Genomic DNA, 20,874 nt, shown 5'->3' with positions numbered 1-20,874 from the left:
CAGTATCCAAGATGGCTTCCGCTGTCACTTTCTATGGGATGCCTGCTCTGAGTGTCAAGCCTCTGTTTGGTTGCAAGGTGATTGCTGCACCTGTGGCTCTGGTGTTGGGCTTTATTAGTCATTTGGAAACTAGAGTCCTGGCCTTTGCATTGCCATTCCCTCCGCAGTGCCTTAGGTCCCGAGGTTAGTGTGCTGTTAGCACCGTTTTGCTTTCCTTGTTATTTGTTCTGTGGGTCTCCTACCCTTCTGTGGGTTTTCAGCCCTTCGGTGTTTATTGCTTGTGGGTTTCCAGCCCTTCTGTGTTTGTAGCCTGTGCCTAGCTCTGCTAGTTCTCTGTGTTGTTTCCAGTGCATGATTAGTTAGGTTCTTTGTGTTTGTTTCCAGTGCATGATTAGTTAGGTTCTTTGTGTTTGTTTCCAGTGCATGATTAGTTAGTGCTAGTTCTCTGTGTTTGCTCCTAGTGTTAGACTAGCCAGCTTAGGCACCGTCTGTTTGTTAGCTTGCGTTCAGCTTTCCTAGTTCTCTGAGTTTGCTCTGTGTTTGTTCCTAGTGTTAGACTCGGTAGCTTGGGCACAGCTTTGCATTGTCTGCCTGTGTACAGCTTTCCTGTGTTTTGCTTTATGTATGTTTCGTGTGTATGACTGGTTTGCTTGGGCTTAGCTTTCCTACTAGCTTGTACAGTTGACTAGTCTTCTTGTGTTTAGCCTGCTGGTTTTCCGTGTGTGTGTCTTTTGCTTCTGGAGCTTCTGCCCTTGTTCTATCTGTTGCCAGTTCTCCTTGATACTGAGGCTCCAGTCGTAGTTTTGTTCCTTGTCCTGACCATTGCTTTGTATCTGCCTGCTGCCGGAACCCAGACTTTCTCTGCCTTGCCTTCGCCTAGGTACCAGGGGGCCCCCTGGACCTTTATCCCTGCTGTTCCTGTAAGTCCTACCGGCTGCCAGAACCTGAGGGCTCAACCCGAGGGGGAAGGCAGTCAAGTGTAGGTGAAGCCTAGGTCCAGGGTGTTCCAGTTCCGCGGGTTCCGCTCCAGTGTGTTCCAGTCCAGCGGGTTTCACTCCTGTATGTTCCTGTCCAGTGGGGCCACTCCAGTGTGTCCAGTCCAGCGGGCCCCACTCCAGTGCGCACCCGTCCGGTGCGTTCCAGTTCTGAGTATTCCTGTGTAGAACTCCAGTCCGGGGTTCCAGTCCAGTCTTGTCTCCTCTCTACCTTGTAGGTGATCTTGCCTGCCACTGCCGCTCCACGGTAGTGGTCCAAGGACTCACGAAACCAGTGCTCCCGGGGAAGAAGTCTGACAGTGTGCCAAGGTCCTCGTGCACGCGACAGAATGCAAAGGCCATGAGTCCGGCAAGATCAGCCGTCCAGGTTGGCTACCTGTCCACAGCTTCGTTCCCTGTGGACAATCCGGGTGCAGTTTCTGATTTTGACTCTGATCTTTATGTCAGCCCAGTTTCTTTTTTGGGTCCTTTTATGACGCTTCGGGAGTACCGAGATAAACTTTTGTCTGATCCAGCCCTGAAGGCTACTCCTGAAGCAGCAGCTGAAAGAAAGCGTCTCTGGTGGCGTCTGGTCCGCCATAGCCCAGTTTCTGACATGAATCCTGCTATCTCGCTCTGTGAGTACCGCCTCAGACTCCTGGAGGAGCCAGCTCTGCGGGATACTCCAGAAGCTGAGGCCGAAAGAAGACGCCGGGGAATTCCTCCGCTCTGGTCTCCTCAGCAGAGCAGCCTGCGGTACCATAGCGGGTTAGTTCCTATTCGGGATTCCAGTCCACCGGCGCTGAGTCCAGTCCAAGGAGAGTTTCAAGTGGAGCCTTCAATTCCGGTTCGAGTGAAGCCGCCAGTTAAGCCTCTGAGTTCGTTCCGAGGGACGGTCCTGACCAGGTCTCTGAGGACGGGCCGAGTGAGGCGTCGGACCAAGCCCATGACCCCAGTTCAAGTAGCGCGGCCGCTTAAGAGCCTGAGTCCAGTCCAGGGGATGCTTCATACTGAACCTCCAATTCAAGTCCAAGTAACGATGCCACTTAAGGCTCCGAGTCCAGTCCGAGGGAGGCTTTCGATGGAGCCTTGGATTCCTGTTCGAGTGGAGCTCCAGGTCGAGCCTCCAGTCCTCGTTCAACTGGCACGCCCTCTGAAACCTCTGAGTCCAGTCCGTGGGGTGCTTCTGACGGAGCCTCAGATTCCTATGCAAGTGGCGCTCCAGGTCGAGCCTCCAGTCCTCGTTCAAGTGGCACGCCCTTTGAAGTCTCCAAGTCCAGTCCGAGGGAAGCCTTCGATGGAGCCTCAGATTCCTTTGCAAGTGGCGCTTCGGGTCAAGTCTCCGGTTCTTGTTCAAGTGACCCGTCCAGTCAAGCCACTAAGTCCAGTTCGAGGGGGGCTTCTAACCAAGCCTCCGATGCCAGTCCACAGGGTGGTTCAGGTGGCACCTCCGCTTCCAGTCTGGAGGGTACCTCCAATCAAGCTCCGAAGGCCAGTTCGAGTGGCGCTTCCGCTCGAGCCTCCGATCCCTGTCCAAAGGGTGTGTTCTGTCAAGCCTCAGTTAAAGTCCAGTTCGCGGGGCGCTCCCAGCCAAGCTCCTGAGTCCAGTTTGAGGGGCCCTGCCAGTCAAGCTTCTGATACCAGTCCGGGTCCCGGTCCCGGTTCAGCTCCTGTTCAGTCCGAAGCAATAGCTGAGAGAAGATGTGTTCAACGGCTTGGGGCCCGGAGAAACCCATTTTCTGCATTTCAGCCTGCTAGCATGCTCTGGGGATCCCAGGGCCGTCTCCTCTTGAACCCTGCTCGGCAGACGCTGCCTGAAGCTAATGTTAGAGAGACGTCCCAGTCCGGCCAGAGGGGGGCATCCAGCCTTGCAGCTGAATCTCTTCCAAGTTCCAGCCAAGATGCTGCACCTGCTCCGAGTTCCAGTTCCAGCCAAGATGCTGAGCCTGCTCCGAGTTCCAGTTCCAGCCACGATGCTGAGCCTGCTCCGAGTTCCAGTTCCAGCCACGATGCTGACCCTGCTCCGAGCTCCAGTTCCAGCCAAGATGCTGAGTCCGTTCCAAGTTCCACTTCCAGCCAAGATGCTGACCCTGCTCCGAGCTCCAGTTCCAGCCAAGATGCTGAGTCTGTTCCAAGTTCCAGTTCCAGCCAAGATGCTGACCCTGCTCCGAGCTCCAGTTCCAGCCAAGATGCTGAGCCAGTTCCAAGTTCCAGTTCCGGCCAAGATGCTGACCCTGCTCCGAGCTCCAGTTCCAGCCAAGATGCTGAGTCCGTTCCTAGTTCCACTTCCAGCCAAGATGCTGAGCCTGCTCTGAGTTCCAGTTCCAGTCAAGCTTCTGACGCCCGCCTGGGTCCCAGTTCCGGTTTGCTTCTTGACTCTAGTCCGGGTCCCAGTCCCGGTTTGCTTCCTGAGTTCAGTCTGTGTTCCCTCAGAGAAGGGTCCCTTTTGAACATGGTTCCTCTTGATGCATCCAAGTTCCTGAGTTGGCCCAGCGGTGATTGGAAGGAGCCTCCTGTTGACAAGTTCCGCTCCTGTCTGCCAGTTTTGAACTTCTTTGTGACTTCCAGTCCAGTGATCCATGTCTGGGGGTTGAAACCGATCAGAAGGTTTCACCACAGTTACCCCTGGACACCTGACCTCCTCAGGGAGACCGAGAGGGGGGTCTTGAGGAGGGGGTACTGTCACGTCTGTGGCAGTGACCACCCTCATACTCACCCTGTTTCTGGGAGTCAGTGGCTGTGCTGGCTTTTGCGTGTCTCTGTGTCTGTCTCTGTCTTAGTTTCTCTCTGGCTCTGTGTGCTGATTGCACTACTGAACCTCACCTGTGTGGGCTTTGCCTCTTCCAAGATGGCTGCCGCCTCTTCGTCTCTGCCAGTATCCAAGATGGCTTCCGCTGTCACTTTCTATGGGATGCCTGCTCTGAGTGTCAAGCCTCTGTTTGGTTGCAAGGTGATTGCTGCACCTGTGGCTCTGGTGTTGGGCTTTATTAGTCATTTGGAAACTAGAGTCCTGGCCTTTGCATTGCCATTCCCTCTGCAGTGCCTTAGGTCCCGAGGTTAGTGTGCTGTTAGCACCGTTTTGCTTTCCTTGTTATTTGTTCTGTGGGTCTCCTACCCTTCTGTGGGTTTTCAGCCCTTCGGTGTTTATTGCTTGTGGGTTTCCAGCCCTTCTGTGTTTGTAGCCTGTGCCTAGCTCTGCTAGTTCTCTGTGTTTGTTTCCAGTGCATGATTAGTTAGGTTCTTTGTGTTTGTTTCCAGTGCATGATTAGTTAGGTTCTTTGTGTTTGTTTCCAGTGCATGATTAGTTAGTGCTAGTTCTCTGTGTTTGCTCCTAGTGTTAGACTAGCCAGCTTAGGCACCGTCTGTTTGTTAGCTTGCGTTCAGCTTTCCTAGTTCTCTGAGTTTGCTCTGTGTTTGTTCCTAGTGTTAGACTCGGTAGCTTGGGCACAGCTTTGCATTGTCTGCCTGTGTACAGCTTTCCTGTGTTTTGCTTTATGTATGTTTCGTGTGTATGACTGGTTTGCTTGGGCTTAGCTTTCCTACTAGCTTGTACAGTTGACTAGTCTTCTTGTGTTTAGCCTGCTGGTTTTCCGTGTGTGTGTCTTTTGCTTCTGGAGCTTCTGCCCTTGTTCTATCTGTTGCCAGTTCTCCTTGATACTGAGGCTCCAGTCGTAGTTTTGTTCCTTGTCCTGACCATTGCTTTGTATCTGCCTGCTGCCGGAACCCAGACTTTCTCTGCCTTGCCTTCGCCTAGGTACCAGGGGGCCCCCTGGACCTTTATCCCTGCTGTTCCTGTAAGTCCTACCGGCTGCCAGAACCTGAGGGCTCAACCCGAGGGGGAAGGCAGTCAAGTGTAGGTGAAGCCTAGGTCCAGGGTGTTCCAGTTCCGCGGGTTCCGCTCCAGTGTGTTCCAGTCCAGCGGGTTTCACTCCTGTATGTTCCTGTCCAGTGGGGCCACTCCAGTGTGTCCAGTCCAGCGGGCCCCACTCCAGTGCGCACCCGTCCGGTGCGTTCCAGTTCTGAGTATTCCTGTGTAGAACTCCAGTCCGGGGTTCCAGTCCAGTCTTGTCTCCTCTCTACCTTGTAGGTGATCTTGCCTGCCACTGCCGCTCCACGGTAGTGGTCCAAGGACTCACGAAACCAGTGCTCCCGGGGAAGAAGTCTGACAGTGTGCCAAGGTCCTCGTGCACGCGACAGTTGGGTGTTAAAATATTCAATCATTCTGACTTCAAAGGTCTTACGTTCTTGTATGGTTTTAAAGTTACCTTTCAGGATTCTCACTGTGAAGTCACTGGTACAGTGTCCTGGTCCTGTATAATGTTGACCCACAGGCGTGGGAACCCTACTGGCACCAGTATTGTTCATGTGATGTCTATGTAAATTGAATCTTGTCTTAAGCATCTGGCCTGTTTCTCCAATATAGCATCCTTCGTTACATTTTTTACACTGAATGATATATACCACATTGGAAGATGAGCAAGTGAAAGATCCCTTTATGTTGAATATCTTTGGTATGTATTGAAGGCAGAATAAAATTGTTTCAGAGTTTCTTCACCATCCGTCCAAATCATAAAAATGTCATTGATGTACCGGTAGTATTTTAGAGGTTTGGTCTGGTGTGTATTCAGAAATGTCTCTTCCAGCTCAGCCATAAAAAGGTTGGCATATTGGGGTGCTGTCCTGGTGCCCATCTTTTCCCTTCAATCCCTTCAATCTGCCTTCAATACATACCATTCTACAATCAGATTCAAAATTGACTACTCCCCAGAAAAAGTCAATTTTTTGGACACCACGGTCTCAATCAGTGATGGCTGTATACAAACATCTATATACAAGAAACCCACAGACAGATGCAGCTACCTCCACAACTCCAGCTTCCATCCTTCACATACAAAAAGATCCATCATTTACAGCCAAGCCACAAGATACCACCGTATCTGCTCTGACCCAGGGGACAGAGACAGACACCTTAAAAGCCTGAGTGCATCCTTCAAACAGAAAGGCTACAACCCCAAAATAATCTCCAAGAATATTGCCTCCTCCCTCAAAACACCCAGGGAGAATCTGCTACAGTACAAGGAGAAAAAATCCACAGACAGAATTCCCCTTGTAGTGACATACAATCCAGAGCTGGAAAAACTGAGGAAAATCATAAGAGATCTACAACCTATACTCCAGGAGGATGAATTACTGAAAGAGATATTCCCATCCCCACCAGTACTGGCCTTCCGACAACCACCCAACTTAAAACACAAGCTAATCAGAAGTAAACTTCCATCACAGACTGAAAAGGAACAGAAGGGCACACGTCCCTGTAATCTATCCAGTTGCAAACTATGCCAAAATATTTCACAGGACCCCACAGTTACCCACAAAGGAAAGATATTCAACATAAAGGGATCTTTCACTTGCTCATCTTCCAATGTGGTATATATCATTCAGTGTAAAAAATGTAACGAAGGATGCTATATTGGAGAAACAGGCCAGATGCTTAAGACAAGATTCAATTTACATAGACATCACATGAACAATACTGGTGCCAGTAGGGTTCCCACGCCTGTGGGTCAACATTATACAGGACCAGGACACTGTACCAGTGACTTCACAGTGAGAATCCTGAAAGGTAACTTTAAAACCATACAAGAACGTAAGGCCTTTGAAGTCAGAATGATTGAATATTTTAACACCCAACAGAAAGGACTTAACAAGGATCTGGGGTTCCTAGCCCATTATAAACCATAAAGCTGTATTTCTCTGTTGATCACCCCACCCCTCAATTATCCACACCCATCCTGTTAGAATATCAATGATATGCTTTGATGTTCCCATGCATATCTCTGACCCACCCTCATCCTCTCAGACTGTCATAGTAATGCTTGAATGTTTTCACTTATATACACTGTCAGCTAGCACATTTGCTTATTTCCGATCTGACGAAGAAGGGCAACCTTCGAAAGCTAATCAAGAAATGTATTAAGTTATGTCCAATAAAAAAGGTATCATCTTATGTTTGTGCTGTGCTCCGGTTAAAAAAAAAAAAAAAGCAAGCAAGTGTGTAGCGCGGTGCGCCACATGTTTTCCCGCACAGTGGCAGTCATTGACCATGGCAACCCTCGCTTAGTGTGTGACTTGCTGCCCGTCTTGCAGTGAGCGGTGTTCCTCCTTGGGCTACTGCACAGTGTGTAGTCCAGTTCCCAAGTGGAAGAGCTGATTCGGGGCTCGCATATACAGGGTGCGCTTGGTCACAGCAGCGTGTTTCTTTCGGCTCTGGTCCCCGGTGCAGGGCTTTGGTGCTTCGCCTCAGAAGGAGGCGGGAATGGCGGCCTTTTTGGTTTTTTTCACAGAAGCGAAGCCCCTGTGCAGGCAGCTGTGTAGGTGGGGGTCCCTTCAGGGGGGGGCCTTGGGTCAGGGCCTTGGGCTGGTGCTAGGAGCCTTTTCTCCAGCAGGCCTGGCAGCTCCGGGGAGAGAGAGGAGCTGGGGATCTTCTTGCCTGTTCCTAGGGGATCGCGACTGCTGCCCTGTGGAGACTTAGATTTCGCTGCAGTTGGGCTGCTAGGAGGCAGCCCCCTGATTTCAGAGGCACTTACAGCGCTCCCTTGGGGAGTTTCCGGAAGGTAGTCATGCGGCTAGCCTTATGAAGAGCCTTAGGGGACCGTCCTGGGTATTTCTCCATTCACCTGGACATTCGGGTCCTGCTTGCTGCAAGGTGGAGTGCGTCTGACACAGGTCTACAGGTTGGGAGGACCGTGGCCCGTCCCTTTTCTCTGGTGCCAGAAGGAGGAGATGTTCCCTTACTTAAGTTGGACTCGGTGTCTGCGGTCACCTAGAGTACTACCTTCCTGGTGGTTGGCGGCCTTGCCTTGAGGGATCTGCTAGATAGGAAGCTGGAGTGGCCTAGTGGTTAGGGTGGTGGACTTTGGTCCTGGGGAACTGAGGAACTGAGTTTGATTCCCACTTCAGGCACCGGCAGCTCCTTGTGACTCTGGGCAAGTCACTTAACCCTCCATTGCCCCCCATGTAAGCCGCATTGAGCCTGCCATGAGTGGGAAAGCGCGGGGTACAAATGTAACAAAAAAAACCCAGGCTTTCCAGCACACCTTGAGGTGACTGCTTGGCGCTGCAGGCTTCTATTTGTAGCCCTTTGGTGGCACAGGCCTGTTTGCAGTGACATCAGCAGTCCTTTTTCCCGGGGCAGTCCCGGGCTGCCTGGATGGAGGCAAGCTTAGCCTGTCTGATGGCCACTGTGTATGTCAGTTTTTCAGCCACAGGCATGTCTTTGACGCTCTCTGTCAGTTCTGGCTGCCGTTGCCACTTTAAAGGCCTGCGTGGTCAGGTTACCCTTTTGAGACACTTTTCTTTATGGGAATGACCTCAGCAATTTGGTTCAGGAGCTGGGTGAGCGGGCCCCAGCGTTCTCCAGAAGACGTTCCTTGTTCCTCTGCTTGCCTTGTGGGCTCAGCAGGTGCCCTGTTTCATGACAGCTCCTTGTGTAGGTCTGGTCATCAGACCTTTGGCCAGAGGACTCGGCTTCAGTTCCGGCAATCTTCCTTCCGGGGGACGAAGAGCTGGCAGGGCACTCAGAGTGAGTGTCTGCTGTCTTCCAGCAATCCCAATATAGCCAGGCCGGATGGTCCCTCCGGGCCTACAGGGGGCCGCTTCAGGCCTTTCGGGACGTGTGGTCTACCTTTTCCTTAGCTCTGGCGCTGGTTATTCTGGGTGATGGCTTCCAGTTGGAGTTCTCCCCTCCGGTAACTCCTCTTTTCTTACAGTCTCCTTGTTGGGGGGCCTCTGGCAGCTCAGAGCAGAAGCTCAGTTGAGGTGCTGCTGGCCCTTCGGGCCATTGCTCCCGTCCGTTCAGAGAGAGTTTGGTCTCTGCTCTTGAGACCAGGGAGGCGTAATTACCTTCCCCTCTTGGGGCTGCTTCTGTAGTTCTTTTCCAATTCCGGTCCCGACCATTTGGTCTCCTCACGGGCCCAGGGACCTTTTCCTAGGTCGTGTGTGTAGCGTTCATTCTGCGGAGATGGAGGTTTCATTTCCTCCTGCAGTTGGATAGCTGGCTAATCTGAGCCTCCTCTTCTCAAGCCTGTGTAGAGGCTCCTTCAACAATGGTTCGCCTCCTGTTTTGTTTTGTCTTTTCTGGTTTGGGTGTTCAATTTCAGTGGGGGCGGCTGGCACCAGCACACCAACTTGGAGCATCTAGGTGTTCTTTTGGATTCCCTGTGAGCTTGAGTGTTTCTCACAGAGGGACGGCGCTTTAAGTTAGTGCACTGGGTTCTTCGCTTCTGCTTCGTTTCCAGCTTTCAGCCTGGGATTTTGTGCAGCTCCTTGATTCTGTGACAGCGGCCCTGGAAGTACCAACCTTACCCTCAGATGCGGCCAATTTATAGGGCCCTGTTCAGCTCCTGGTCTCCGATTTCAGAGGGTTACAGCCTCTGGCTTCTATGCCCCTGGTGGTCAGACAGACCTGAGGTGGTTGTGGCTTCACCAGTCGTTGACCCTAGGGAGGCCCTCCCCGCTCCTGCCTTGGGAAATGGGGTCTACGGTTGACAGTTTCTTGGGCTGGGGGGGCCTTTTGCAGGGGTCCCCTGGCACGGCTCTTGGTTTCCTGTAGAGGCGCATTGGCCCTCTGGAGCTGTGAGGGATGCGCTAAGCTCTGGAGGCTTTTGCCCCGCTGTTGAGAATGCTTTGGTTTGGGCCTCTTCTACTAGCTAGGGGGGGGGGGGGGGGGACGGACTCCTAGCAGTTTGCTGGCTCCAGAGCCCAACTGGTTAATGGCCGGGGCAGAGAGACACCTGTTGTGCCTTTTGGCAGTTTTGAGGGGTCCATCTTGTGGGGACCGACCTTCTTAGCAGGAATCCTTGGACTTCCAGCGATTGGGAGCTGTCAGTTGAGCCATTATAGCTGCTGATGTGTCAATGGGGCTTGGTTCTCTTGGCCTATTCCTATGTCACTGTTCCTTGGTTCTTCAGCCATCACAGGGAAGAGGACTCTCTGGGTCTGGACACTCTGCTGTGTTTGAGCGAGGGACTCCTGTACACCTTCCCCCGTGCCGAAGTTAGGCCAGGAGTGGGGGAGAGTGGGAGACCTTCTGGATACAGTGCTCCTGTTCTCCAGCCTGGACACTGCTCCAGTGCTATGCAGATCTTCTGAAGCTCCTAGTTGGGGAGCTAATGCGATTCTCTCAAGTTCGAGGTTCTTCTGTTAGGGCCTGGTGGTCATGGAGGATTCTTCTCCCTTTGGTCTTATGGCCTGGCCCTTGAGAGGGTTCGGCTGAGGAAGAAGGATTATTGGTTTCAGTCCTGGCTTCCCTGCTGCAGGCTAGGAAGCGCTCTTCTTCCTTGGCGCCTGCCAGTACTTTGCTTCCTCCCTGGGCCATTTCCTGGCATTTTGCAGGAGGGAGTATCAGCGGCTAGCGCTGGGTTCCTTGTGGGTTCCAGTGGCAGCCCTGGCTTGTTTTCAGGGTAGTTGGCAGACTTTTTCTTTAGCAGCTCTTCCGGTTGTGATTCGTTTTCAGAGAGGCATGGGTTGCTTACGCTGCCCTTCGCGTGCCTTTTCCGAATGGTATTTTATGCTGGTCCTTCGGGTGCTGCAGCACTCTCCATTTGTGTCCCATCGCTAGGTGATACTGATAGTTTTCACGTAGAACTCGGTGTTATTAGGGCGCTTCCGTTGGCCTGTTGCTTCTTGCAACTTCACGCTCCTTCTTAGGACTAACTCTTGTAATCTGTGTACAATCCTGTGAAATGGTGGAATATAAGACCTTTGATGGTATGGTATCTGAGTTCAAGAAAGCTTGGGACAAGTATGGAGGGATCTCTGAGGGAGATGTAGAAATAGTGAATTGTATGGATGGGCAGACTTGGTGGACCATATGGTCTTTATCTGCCATCATTTTTTTAGGTTTCTATCCTGTCCCATTTGATTTGATTTCCTATTTCTAGCAGGGTAATAAAACAACAAGGCAGACCTTGTAAGAAATAGTCTTTATTAATAGATTAAAAGCTTCAAGAATTTCAACATAAAATGCCTGACATGGCCATGTTTCTCCAGTACAAATGGCATTTTTATGAGAGACTGATCCCAGAATCTAGTTTGCTATGTTTTAACAGTTGCACCAGCCACGCTAATTTTGGAATTTTATATCAGCTGGTGACCCTGATACAGCCATTTGTACTGGCGAAACATGGCCATGGCGGGCATTTTATGTTGAAATTCTCGGAGCTTTTAAAGACTGTGTTTCTTACAAGGTCTGTCTTGTTTTATCTTCCATATTGGATTTGGCAGACTACCTGCCTTTTTGCTTTTTGACTCCTATTTCTAGCAGGGAAGGATATGGCAGAGGGAAGGCTTGGGGGCCAATGGAAGATAGCATGCGTTAAGCACTGCTTCTGCCAGTAGCCACTAGCAATAGACAACTTTTGAAGGTGGATTGTGGAGAGGGGGAGAGTGATGCTGGACTTGGTGGGAGGGGAAGGAGGGAGATGCTGGACTATTTGGGGGGGGGGAGAGAGAGGAGAGATGGCTGCACTATTCTGGGGAGGGAGAGGGGAGATGGAAGACAGCCTGTGTGTCAGGGGTTCCTATATTTCTCTAAAGTCTTAGCCACATTTATTGCATGAGCTTTGAAGGACAAGAGGTAGGAGGAGAGAGGGTCATTTACAAATATACAAGCTTCTGTTTGCATGTTTTGCCAAAATGGAATTGCAGAATTACAAACCAAGGAAAGCTAAATAATCACTTGGTGGTGCTCCTTTCATTTGCAAAGCAAAATCTGCCTCTGTCGTATACCTGTGCTTGAACAGCTTGAGCTTTTATGGTTGCATAGACCTAGATTTTTAGTTGGTTGTCCTGAGACAGATTTTGTTGCCTATGGGTGAGATTAAAGTGTCAGGGATGTTATTGGATGCCTCCTCACTTTTTGGAAAAACAAACGGTGGTAGTGGTGAAGAAACATTATCATTTATGGAATTTTTGTTATTTACACCCTTATTTTGACCTGGCATGTCAGGTGTATACACGGATTACTTTCAGACTCCATTACTGTTCTGTAGGTTTACCAGAATACCATTTGAGGAAGCTACAGCTGCTTCAATATATGGCTGTGTGAGTGATTACTGGTACTAAGATAAGTGAGCGTATTCGTCCAGAACTGAGAGAACTCCTTTGGCTACCAGTAGAGCAGAGAATTGAGTTAAGGATTTAAATTTCCATGTTAAAATCTTGAGTGGAATGTGGAGGCAGATTTAGCACACTCTATTAGGCATTATAGGCCAGAGAGATTATGTTTAAAAGCAAGAAAACGTGCGTTCTCATGTGAGTCAGGTTTTATAGAACAAATTATGTGGGGAATTATGAGATCTTAAGGATCCTGTCTGTCTTCATAAACGGTGTAAGGCATGACTGTTTGTGCCAGCATACAAGGAAGGCTATGGGTGACTGGGTTGCTCCAATTTTTCTTTTATGTATTGTTTATAATTATGTGAACCATTTTGAGATCTTATGATATACAGTAATAGTATATAAGACACTTAACTAATAAAATTTAAAAAATTGCAGCACTAGGAAACGTCACTCATTGGCCTTCAAGTCTCGCTCACTGTGGTAGTGAATCTCATTCTTTGGAATAGGCCATCCGTGGCTTCTGTTTTGTGCATACCATGATGGGAATGAACTTCACCCCTATGCCAGGGTATGTTGGAGATGAGCCCAATCTCTCTGAGTTACTGCTAATGCTCATCTCATTCTCAACACTTGTGCCAAAGAGGACTTCCTTCTGGTGTTAATAAGCTGTAGTATAGGGAAAGGAATGGGATTTGATATACTACCTTTCTGTGGCAACAATCATACATACATAGTAACATAGTAACTTATATACTACTACTACTACTTAACATTTCTAGAGCGCTACTAGGGTTACGCAGCGCTGTACAATTTAACAAAGAGAGACAGTCCCTGCTCAAAGAGCTTACAATCTAATAGACAAGTGAACGGTCGGTCCGATAGAGGCAGTCAAATTGGGGCAGTCTGGATTCACTGAACGGTAAGGGTTAGGTGCCGAACGCAGCATTGAAGAGGTGGGCTTTAAGCAAAGACTTGAAGACGGGCAGGGAGGGGGCTTGGCGTAAGGGTTCAGGAAGGTTGTTCCAAGCATAGGGTGAGGTGAGGCAGAATGAGCGGAGCCTGGAGTTGGCGGTGGTGGAGAAGGGTACTGAGAGGAGGGATTTATCCTGTGAACGGAGGTTACGGGCGGGAACGTAAGGGGAGATGAGGGTAGAGAGGTAGTGAGGGGCAGCAGACTGAGTGCATTTGTAGGTGCTTACACCTAAGCGGTGCTGTCTGGCTGGCCTCCCTCCGCCTGAAGCCTTTAAGGCACATTCCACAAGAGCGATTTCCTCTTCTTGGGCTGAAACTGGAGCACTCTCTCTTCAAGAGATATGCAGTGCAGCGACATGGGCTTCTAAGCTCTCATTTGCCCGACATTACAGGCTGGATGTGGCTGCCAGGAGGGATGCGCATTTTGGAGCACAAGTGCTGGCGCGTGCTGTCGCCTGTTCCCACCCTATCTAGGGATTGCTTTGATACATCCCATTCGTAATGGCTTCATTTGCTTGATGACAAGGAAGGGAAAATTAGGTTCTTACCTTGGTAATTTTCTTTCCTTTAGTCATAGCAGATGAATCCATGAGCCCGCCCTGATTGATTGATTGATTGCTGTTTTGGGTTCAGTTTTTCCTGTAGATATGTTCCCTCATTGGGAGAAGTTGGAAAACAGTCTTCAGGATTTCTGTTCTGTTACAGGAGGTTGAGTTTGTCCCTCCTTTGAATTACTGCTCCTGTTCCGGGGCGTTTGTTCGCTGTGAGGAAAGTTCATGTTATTCTACTTTGCAGTGTAACACTCCTTTGGAAGCTTCAAATACTGAGAGGCAGATGGAGCTAGCTGGCCAAGAGGCACTGTGGTTTTCAGTGCTCTCTATCTCCCCCTGCTGGTAGGTGGACACAACCCATTCGTAATGGATTCATCTGCTATGACTAAAGGAAAGAAAATTACCAAGGTAAGAACCTAATTTTCCCTCCCTCCCTCCACCCTGTTCCCTGGGTTTACCTTCTTTCATTATGTGACAAAAGCCACCAGCAGCAGCGATTCCCATACACTGCCCTGCTGCTGACACTGGCCTCTTCTCTACTTTGGCTGCCTCTGAAGAAACAGGAAGTTACATCAGAGAGGCAATCATAGTAAAGAGAAGAGGTGGGTGTTGGCAGCAGGGCAGTGTATGGGAGTCACGTCTGCCACTGCTGGCTTTTGGAACATGAAGAAAGAAGGTAAACTCGGGGAACAAGGGTGGAGGACGAAAGGGGGAGATGCCACTCCTGAAATAGGTGTTGCCCGAGGCCCCTGCCTCAGGTGGCTTAATGGGCGGGCCCCTGCCTGGCGCAGTGGAGGGTTAAGTGACTTGCCCAGAGTCACAAGGAGCTTCAGTGAGAATTGAACCCAGTTCCCCTGGTCCTTTACCCACAGCCCTAACCATTAGGCTATGCCTGACAGATTAAGAAAATGAGTTGTTTGGTATTGTTTTCCAGTTTTACTCTTTGCTGTATTCATATATTTGTTTACACAGTTAAGGATTCCCTAAAGCAAAGCTTCCCAAACTGTGAGTCGGGACCTCAAATGGGAATCACATTACCTACCTTTAGGGTCATAAGCTAAGTGGGCTTTCCATAGGTCCATCATTATTCTGCATCTTCAGGGGGGTCGCACAGTTTTGTTTGGTCGCAATTGTGGGGTCACAGCTACAAAAAGATTGCGTGCATTGCCCTAGAGTCGGCTAGGATACACCTTTCTGAATTTTGGAGCCTCTATGGGGGAAGCCACTGCTTGCCATGGGATTGGTAGCATGGGATGTTGCTACTAATTGGGTTTCTGCCATGTACTTGTGACCTGGATTGGCCACTGTTGGAAACAGGATACTGGGTTAGATGGACCATTTGCCTGAACCAGTATGGCTATTCTTAAATTCCATATGTGATCTGGATGTTGAAAAACATTGTGGCATTCTGTTCAAAATTAGACAGCCTAATTAAAGAAACACAGTAATGGAGATTTTGATTTTGAATGTCTCCTCTGATGCCATAAATGAGTGCTTCATTGAGAAACTGGTTCTAGAATTAACAAGAAGGGGGGTTACATATAGATCTGGTTCCCAGTGGAATATAGGAACTGTGGGGAGGTGGGGAAGCCACATGGCATCAGTGATCATAATACAAACAAATCTGGCGTAATCACTGGAGGGAGAATAATGAACTACTTTCAAAAATGGAGATTGCAATACCATGAGAAAATAATGGCTTCTTTTAATTTAGTTTTAAAGTAATGAGGGTTAAAATTCCACATGCGGCATGAAGTTGGTTTTAAAAATATTATCTTGGAAATCCAGATAAAATGAGTTCCATATGCTAACAAGTAGGGAGAAGTCTATAGTACTCAGTGCTATTCTGTCTAGTGCAAGAGAGAAGGAAGAAGAGGGACTATTGTAGAAAGGATGAGAATCATCGATGCTGTGACCTTCTCAGCAATGCTATATAGGAAGCAAAGCAAGTACTGTAGAATGTCTATGGCAGTGGTTCCCAAACCTGATCCTGGAGGCACCCCAGCCAGTCAGGTTTTCAGGATATCCACAATAAATATTCATGAGATAGATTTGCATGTGGTGGAGGCAGTGCATGCAAATCTCTCTCATGAATATTCATTGTGGGTATCCTGAAAACCTCACTGGCCGGGGTGCCTCCAGGACCAGGTTTGGGAACCACTGGTCTATGGTACTCTAGCCCAAATGGAACTGAGCAGGCAAGATGGGCCTTAATGTCTTATTTTACATCATAATCCGATCTGCACCTAATGTGAGAGAAGAGAATAACATTACATATTTAGCAGGAAACCCCCTTTCATCATCCTGTGATTTACTTAGCCTGATGAATATAGTGTGCCCATAAACCACAGGAAGACTGGACCAGCTGATAAAACCCCTGGATCTTTTATGGATTATCATTTTGTCTCATCTTTTACGTTTAGCTTCTGCCATGCCCCTTGGGACTGCTGACAGCTGTGGCTCTGATTTCAGGCATGTCATTCTCTGTGACCTCTGCTAGTGACCTCAGGTCCGGGCAGATAGCGGCTGGTAGAACTCTTTGCTGATGTTTGTTTATCATGAATGTTTCTTCTGTCTCTTTCCAGGGCTCAGTAACAGATGAAAATGAATGAATATAAAGAAAAACAGGAAACATGTGGGACTATCTGCCTGAAGTATCTGCTCTTTATCTTCAACTTCTTCTTCTGGGTAAGGGATAGCTCCAAAATGTGTCGTCCTGTGTGGCACAGCACCCCAGTCTCATGTCGCACACATCTGTTTCCTGGCATAGCAGTCGGTAACTAATTGGTGCCTTTTATTGGTTCTTCTCACACACTTACATACTAACAGCATTTCACAACATTCTTGCTCACACCCCATCATGCCAGGGATCAGTGATATCCCAACCTAAACCTCACCAGGGCCAAGTTATATGCCAACTCCTCTCATCAGTCCAGTGAGCGTTCTGCAAGTTGTCTGAAAATCTACAGACTGTCTGTGTCCCTCAGAAACATATAACTGCTTTTTCACAGTTGTTCAGTGAAGTGAATGCTGATGAAGGCTCTATATTGTATGCATTTTTTTATTGTAGGGGTTTCTTATAACACCTATCTGGAGCGTGGGTCAAAGCACTGATATCAAAATGAAAACTGACATCCTGCGTGTATCCAGTAGCAGACAGGGTTTCAAGACATATCTTCCTGTCTGCCACAAATCTGACATTGAGATTAACTATCATACTGTGCATGGGTACTGTGTCTGATCTGTTTGCTGTTCTGTCTCTAGCTGGCGGGCGGTGCTGTGATGGCAGTTGGGATCTGGACTCTTGTGCAGAAAAGTGACTACATCAGTCTGCTGTCCTCCAGCATGTATGCAGCCACCGCCTATATCCTGGTCATTGCAGGGGTCATTGTCATGGTAACAGGCATCCTGGGCTGTTGTGCAACCTTCAAGGAAAGGAGAAACCTGCTGAGAGCTGTAAGTGGTTTTTGTTGTTGTTGTTGCTTTTTTTTTTTTACAAAGAATCAATCAGCAGCAGAGCTAGCTGCTATTCCCATGCATCCTCTGTCCTGGGGTGTTTCATGCAGGGGAGCCCACTGCTGGACTGTCCTCGCTATCTGACATGAGGTCTTAGAATGACTTCATATCATTTGATTGTTTAGAATGACTTCATATCATTTGATTGTTTAAATCAGGAGAGGGTAACCATGGTCTTCAAGGGCCACAATCCAGTCAGGTTTTCAAGATTTCCACAATGAAATCCCAGAACCTCCAGGGAAGCACATGTGTGAAGGTACAGGGAAGAGGATTTTAGATTTGTTAGGAACTGGTCAAAATTCTGGGGAAGGGGGAGCCTATTCTGGAAAGATGGGCTTCACCTTTAAGTAGGGTGGATCCAGGCTGCTGGCATCAGCATTTGAAAAGGAGATGGAGCAGCTTTTAAACTAGAAACTAGGGGAAGGCCGACAGTCACTCAAAAGCGCATGATTTGGATCAAGGTATCTTTCAAAGATATCACCAAAACGGGGAAGATAGGGTATCCCAATAGCGAGGTTGCAATAGAGACCATAGTAGACCAAGTGTCTTTAAATAAAAATGAGACAAAAGATTGTAAATTATCACTGTCAACTGCTGAGCAAATTGTAAATAGGAACAACAAACATTGTTTGAAATGTCTGTATTCAAATGCCAGAAACCTAATGGGAGAGTTAGAATATATTGCACTAAATTAAAAGATAGATATAATAGGCATCTCTGAGACCTGGTGGAAGGAAGATACCTAATGGGACACTGTCATACCAGGGTACAAATTATATTGCAGTGATAGGGGTAGCATTATACATTAAGGAGGGCCTTGAATTGAATAGACTAAAAATTCTGCAGGACACGAAATACATCTTGGAATCCCTATGGATAGAAATTCCATGTGTGAAGGGGAAAAGGATGATGATAGGAGTGTACTACTGTCCACCTGGCCAGGATGAACAGATGTAGAAATGTTATCAGAAATTTGGGAGGCTAACAAATTGGGGAACACGATAATAATGGTGATTTCAATTACCCAGATATTGACTGGGTAAATGGCTTTTAACTCCTAACCCTTACTCACTTGTTCAGTACCCATATTTTATCATTCCCACCTTAGTAATTCCCTTATCTCTTATTTGTCCTGTTTGTCTGTCCTAAATAGATTGTAAACTCTGTCGAGCAGGGACTGTTTCTTCATGTTCAAGTGTACAGCGCTGTGTATACTTTGTAGCTCTATAGAAATGAGGAGGAGGAGGTAAGGACTAAGTCTAGAATTTTTCCCCTCTTGTTGGTTCTTGAACCATCTGCTCCATTAAGCAGTCCTTGATTTAATCCTGGAAAGTGAAGCGCATGATCGGATGGAGGAGGTAATGGTGCTGGGGCCACTTGATAACATTGATGATGATAATATGATCAGATTTGATATCATCTCTGGAGTAAGTACATACAGGAAATCCAATACGTTAGCATTTAACTTTCAAAAAGGAACTATGATAAAATAAGGAGAATGGTTAAAAAAAAAAAAACTTAGGGGAGCAGCTGCAAAGGTCAAAAATTTACATCTGGCATAGATACTATTCAAAAACACTCATAAAATCAAACATTTATTTAAAAAGCTTTCAATAATTTCCTAAATCTAAGATTGAAGACTCTAATCTAATATCAGACAGTAGAAAGTAAAAAAGGTTTTGCCTCCAATGCAATAATCTTTTCAAAGTCTCTTTGCCTTTCTCATCAGCGCTTTGCATTTGACTTGCCATTCCTTATGCTTTTTCCTATTATTTTCAGATGGATCCTTCTTCCATTTTCTGAAGTATTTTCTTTTAGCTCTAATGGCTTCCTTCACCTCACTTTTTAATCATGTCAGTTGTCATTTGGCCTTCCTTCCTCTTGAATACATGGAATATATCTGGTCTGGGCTTCCAGGATGGTGTTTTTGAATAGTATCTATGCCAGATGAAAATTTTTGACCTTTGCAGCTGCTCCTCTTTTTTTTTTTTTTTTTTAAACCATTCTTATTTTATCATAATTCCTTTTTGAAAGTTAAATGCTAATGTATTGGATTTCCTGTGTGTACTTACTCCAGAGATGATATCAAATCTGATCATATTATAATGATAAAATTACTGTATATTATTATAATTTTTTATTTTGAAGATGGAGTTAGTCGGTACATTTTTACTGACTCCAACTCCACCCAAAATTGCTTCCAACTCCAATTCAACAGTCCTGATTTTAAGTTACGGTGAAACCTGTCTCTTATAGCATATGAGATTTCACCTTGCACTTAGGGCGTTTTTAGTCAATGTGATATTGGACCTCATAAGAGGTATCACTAACACGGTCCTTGTAGAGGCTATTCACGCTCTTCATTTTTCCCTCTGTTTTATAAATAGAAATAAAAGAAAACGAGAGAAAGATGATGGTACCTTTTCTTTGGGTTAATTTAATAACGTCTCATACAGAAATGCATAGGACCATTTTTTTTAGGGGGGGGGGAGGGGGAGCTCATTTCTCTGGAACCCCATCTGATCTGGCCATTTTCAAACTTGTCCTCTTACAAGGTTTTCCCTCGTACATAGTTTCATCCCATTCTGTTACATTTTTGGAGAGTTATTTTATTTTGTCCTCAGACAGACGTAGTCGACTACTTTTATATAATTCTTTCCAGCTTCCGATGATGGCTAGGAAGCAGTAGGTCTGTCCAGTTTACATCCTGGTGCAATCTCACGGTTCCCTATTGACCTCAGGTTTTCCTTTCACTCCTGTCCCAGACTGTGTTGAATTCTCTTACAATATTAGCCCTCTAGTACATCTGCTGAAAGGCTCTTCATGCATCCATCACCGATGATGAAGAAATGCTTCCTAAATATCACTCCTCAGCCTGTCACTCTGAGCCTGTTGCAGTGTTTCAGCATTCATATATCACTGCACACCAAGGGGTTTTACAACAAATTTCATCTAGGTACAGGTTTTCTTGTCCCAGGGAGACTCTCTAAGTAAGTATTAACATAATAAATTATGGCAGATACAGACTTGTGTGGTTCATCCAATCTGCCTGACAAGGCAGCCAGAGTTGCATCTGCTGCTCACTGCAGGTTACCCCCCCCCCTCCCCTCCCTTCATGCCCTGTTTAAAGTGTGAAGGTCATTTAAATTCTACTTCAATTCCATCATGTTTCAGTTGTTTCAAGTTTAAGGTTTAACGGTTTTTATTTAGGATCAAAATAACCATATAGCAAATAGCTGAACAATAATACTAGACAGTCAACAGTCTATTACATGATTATGAGGAAACAATGAGAGAACAGTGAACAAAGCACCATACAGTATAAAACAGAAGAAACTTATGATCCCAATTTTTGCGAATGTCCTGCTATCACCCAATCCCATGACCCTTGTCCTTTGAAAATACAACTAAGGTGGCCCCCTGTCTGGACTGTTAGGACTCCAGGCTATCTATTGAGATGAGCATGTCTAATATTTCCTACCCCCCCCCCCCCCCCCAACCAATCCAGGCAGAGGACCCCGAGACAGCCTATTGTTAGACAATAACAAATCATGATACACTCTGGAATTTATTCAGTACCACATTTTTTGCCTTGTGCGAGATGTTTTGTAAATAACAATTCCAAACAGACAAAAAAACCTTTTTTTTCTTCTTTGGATAGCTTGGGCATCCCGCGCCTCCCATAACATAAAGGCTTGTATACCAAAAAGAGGGAGGATCATCCAGCAAACAATGGTTAA

At 47.3% G+C, this 20,874-nt stretch overlaps 1 protein-coding gene across 1 annotated transcript in view; it reads left to right on the top strand.

Annotated features, from left to right (window-relative positions):
* CD151 (CD151 molecule (Raph blood group)) overlaps positions 1-20,874 on the top strand; it is a 152,997-nt gene that overhangs the window by 94,712 nt on the left and 37,411 nt on the right. Inside the window, exons 3-4 of the mRNA XM_030201258.1 lie at positions 16,204-16,306; positions 16,883-17,074. Of these exons, the coding sequence (XP_030057118.1) occupies positions 16,217-16,306; positions 16,883-17,074 (282 nt within the window). The 5' untranslated portion in view covers positions 16,204-16,216. The remainder of the gene's footprint in view (positions 1-16,203; positions 16,307-16,882; positions 17,075-20,874) is intronic.

This window comes from Microcaecilia unicolor, chromosome 4 (genome assembly GCF_901765095.1).
Source record: "Microcaecilia unicolor chromosome 4, aMicUni1.1, whole genome shotgun sequence".
NCBI classification, from domain to species: Eukaryota; Metazoa; Chordata; class Amphibia; order Gymnophiona; family Siphonopidae; genus Microcaecilia; species Microcaecilia unicolor.
This window is presented reverse-complemented; position numbering and strand designations above follow the sequence as displayed.